The sequence below is a fragment of the Pygoscelis adeliae genome, unplaced genomic scaffold, assembly GCF_000699105.1.
Source record: "Pygoscelis adeliae isolate BGI_AS28 unplaced genomic scaffold, ASM69910v1 Scaffold202, whole genome shotgun sequence".
Classification (NCBI taxonomy): Eukaryota; Metazoa; Chordata; class Aves; order Sphenisciformes; family Spheniscidae; genus Pygoscelis; species Pygoscelis adeliae.
In genome coordinates this window covers 3,538,743-3,541,065 of record NW_008824544.1, presented here as the reverse complement: position 1 = coordinate 3,541,065, position 2,323 = coordinate 3,538,743, and the positions used below count along the sequence as shown (strand labels likewise).

At 42.6% G+C, this 2,323-nt stretch overlaps 1 protein-coding gene across 1 annotated transcript in view; it reads right to left on the bottom strand.

Annotated features, from left to right (window-relative positions):
- Positions 1-1,101: 1,101 nt before the first annotated feature.
- Positions 1,102-2,323, bottom strand: part of HSPA14 (heat shock 70kDa protein 14) — a gene marked incomplete at its 5' end in the record, with an annotated part of 15,219 nt that continues 13,997 nt past the window's right edge. The window contains one exon of the mRNA XM_009321778.1: positions 1,102-1,789. Within this exon, the coding sequence (XP_009320053.1) occupies positions 1,711-1,789 (79 nt within the window). The remainder of the gene's footprint in view (positions 1,790-2,323) is intronic.

The window sequence follows — 2,323 nt, the reverse complement described above, 5'->3', positions numbered from 1 at the left end:
GCCGCCCCCGGGGGAAGCCGCCCCGGCTTCTCCGTGAGCGAGGGCTCCCCTGCAGAAACAGAGCTACGGCAGCGAGAAAGACTAAAAAGAAGCGAGGCAAAACTTAAAGCGATTTCTCTTTGATCTTTCACCGCGCTGGCTCAGGCGGCAGTGCCGGGGGCAGGGCAAGCGCGAGGCACCAGGCAGACTTCCACCGGGCCCTTCACTGCGCCCTGCCAGCTACAGAGCTGAAAGTAAGAACCACAAAGGAAGGTTTCAGACACTTTTTAAAAACAAAAAGGTTACACTCTCATCACGACACACGTCTCAGAAGAGGTGTTTCCTATTAATAGAGCTTTCAAGTTAGCCCCAAGCCCCACAACCCCCACCAGTTGGGACTACTAGTCACAACAAAACATGCCTGAAGGATGTCTGGCCACTAGTTACCGCTTAAGCGTCTCTTTACTTGTATTTATAAGGGCAGTGGGACTCCACTGCCCCGACAGAACCAGACTTTGGGTTTTCCAAGGCCCCCTTTTGAAGTTTTCACACAGGAACTGGTGAACTATTTACTTACTTTCCAGAGATGAAAGGCACAGGGATAAGGGAGGCAGAGCAGTCCCAGCACTTCACCCACCCAAGGAAGCCTCACAAGTTCAAACCCCACGTCTAGGCTGAGAAGCCACACAATACAGACACTTGTTTGGAATGCAGCAAGATTTATATCTATGCTGTGCAGTATCTATTGCTTTTGTGAGGTAGGAATAACATTGAAATACATGTTCTGCAAACACAAGACAATTTGGGAGGCCTGTAGAAAAACAGGTAATGGAACACAGGTCTCTTCAAATCCAGCCAGGCATCCTTTGCTTTAGTCTCCGTCTCCGAATTTGAGGCTCTACTGTGTCACTTTGAATGTTTTACAAGGTAACATCTGGTCCTCAGGGCTGAAGTGCTGCCCCTTAGCTGCACATTAACTCCTGTAACCACACTTGCCTGCTCTGCCTCCTTCTTGTTACTGCCCTACCTAAAAATGAAAAAAGCTGCCAGCGTATATCCAAACAAATATATAATGACATACAGATTAGAACAGTGCTACACAGAATGGAGGATGCCAGGATCTGCATAAAAAATGTATTTTATTAATAACACATAAATAAGCATATATAACCCTTAACACACATTTTTCAGGTAGCACCACAAAACCACCTTCCAGTAACTCCAGAAAAAAAAAAAAGATCCTGCTCAAGAGGCCAGCGCAAATGGGCATCACCTCCACGGTTTCAGGCAACACCAAGACCACCCAAGATTTCAGTACAATTTGGTACAGTTATTAGAGAGCGGATTTTTACCAGTCTAGCTCTTGCTGGTTCAATGCTATGCTGCTGAAGCCACAGATATACTGGTTGAATGGGTACACGATCTGATTAGTCCAAGGAAAACTTTAGACTATGTAATATGCTTGTGCTGAACCACAGACACAAGGATTTGCCCTTTGCATTTTTTAAATCAGGTGCTGATAATTCAATGCTCTGCTGTCTGCATGTCTTGATTAACACTTTGCACCACGCTTTCCACTCCAAACAGACTTTGTGGCAAATTAATGTTTTACTTCAGTTTATTAGAGCCTCTAAGAATCACTGAAGACATCTCAGAGAGAGTCACCACTTTGGCAGAAAAGCCAACAAGAGACAAAAATCAACTTAGAAAAATGTTGCCTTTCAAAAGAGACTATGACGCCACTTCAACAGTGATGATTTCACACTTGCCGGTATCTTGATCTGTGCAGGTAACATGCAAGGACCCATCCCTAAATAAATGAGAAAGGTATGTTTAGGACTATCTCAACACAACACTTAGTATGTTACTGCATATTCCAGAGAGGATAACCAATAGTCTTCATGCAGACCAAAGGAAGAAAGATTAGCATCAAAATACCCAGGGAAGAACATGCTTCAACATCAATGAAATTGATTTATGAAATTAAGTTTAGTTTATTGAGTATTTAGATATGCACTTCTTGCCCTCCATTAAAGCACGTATCTTCTATACATATGGTGGAACAGATTCAGGAACATGTCTAAATATTGTAGCTAAGTTTATTTAGTACAGGTTTGTAAACAGAATGTGCAGTAATGTTCAAAATACTCATCTTGAGAACTCTGAGTAACAGCAACCAACAGATAAGCATGTCTTCTCAACGCATGAGAACTTGACTTTTTAAAAAGTAATAGTCTTTAAATACCAAGGATCTCCTTCAAGGAGGAAAACCTTAATTTTCAAAATCCAAGAATTAGAGACAATATTAAATCCTACTTCATCTAGACATACAACAGTCACACGT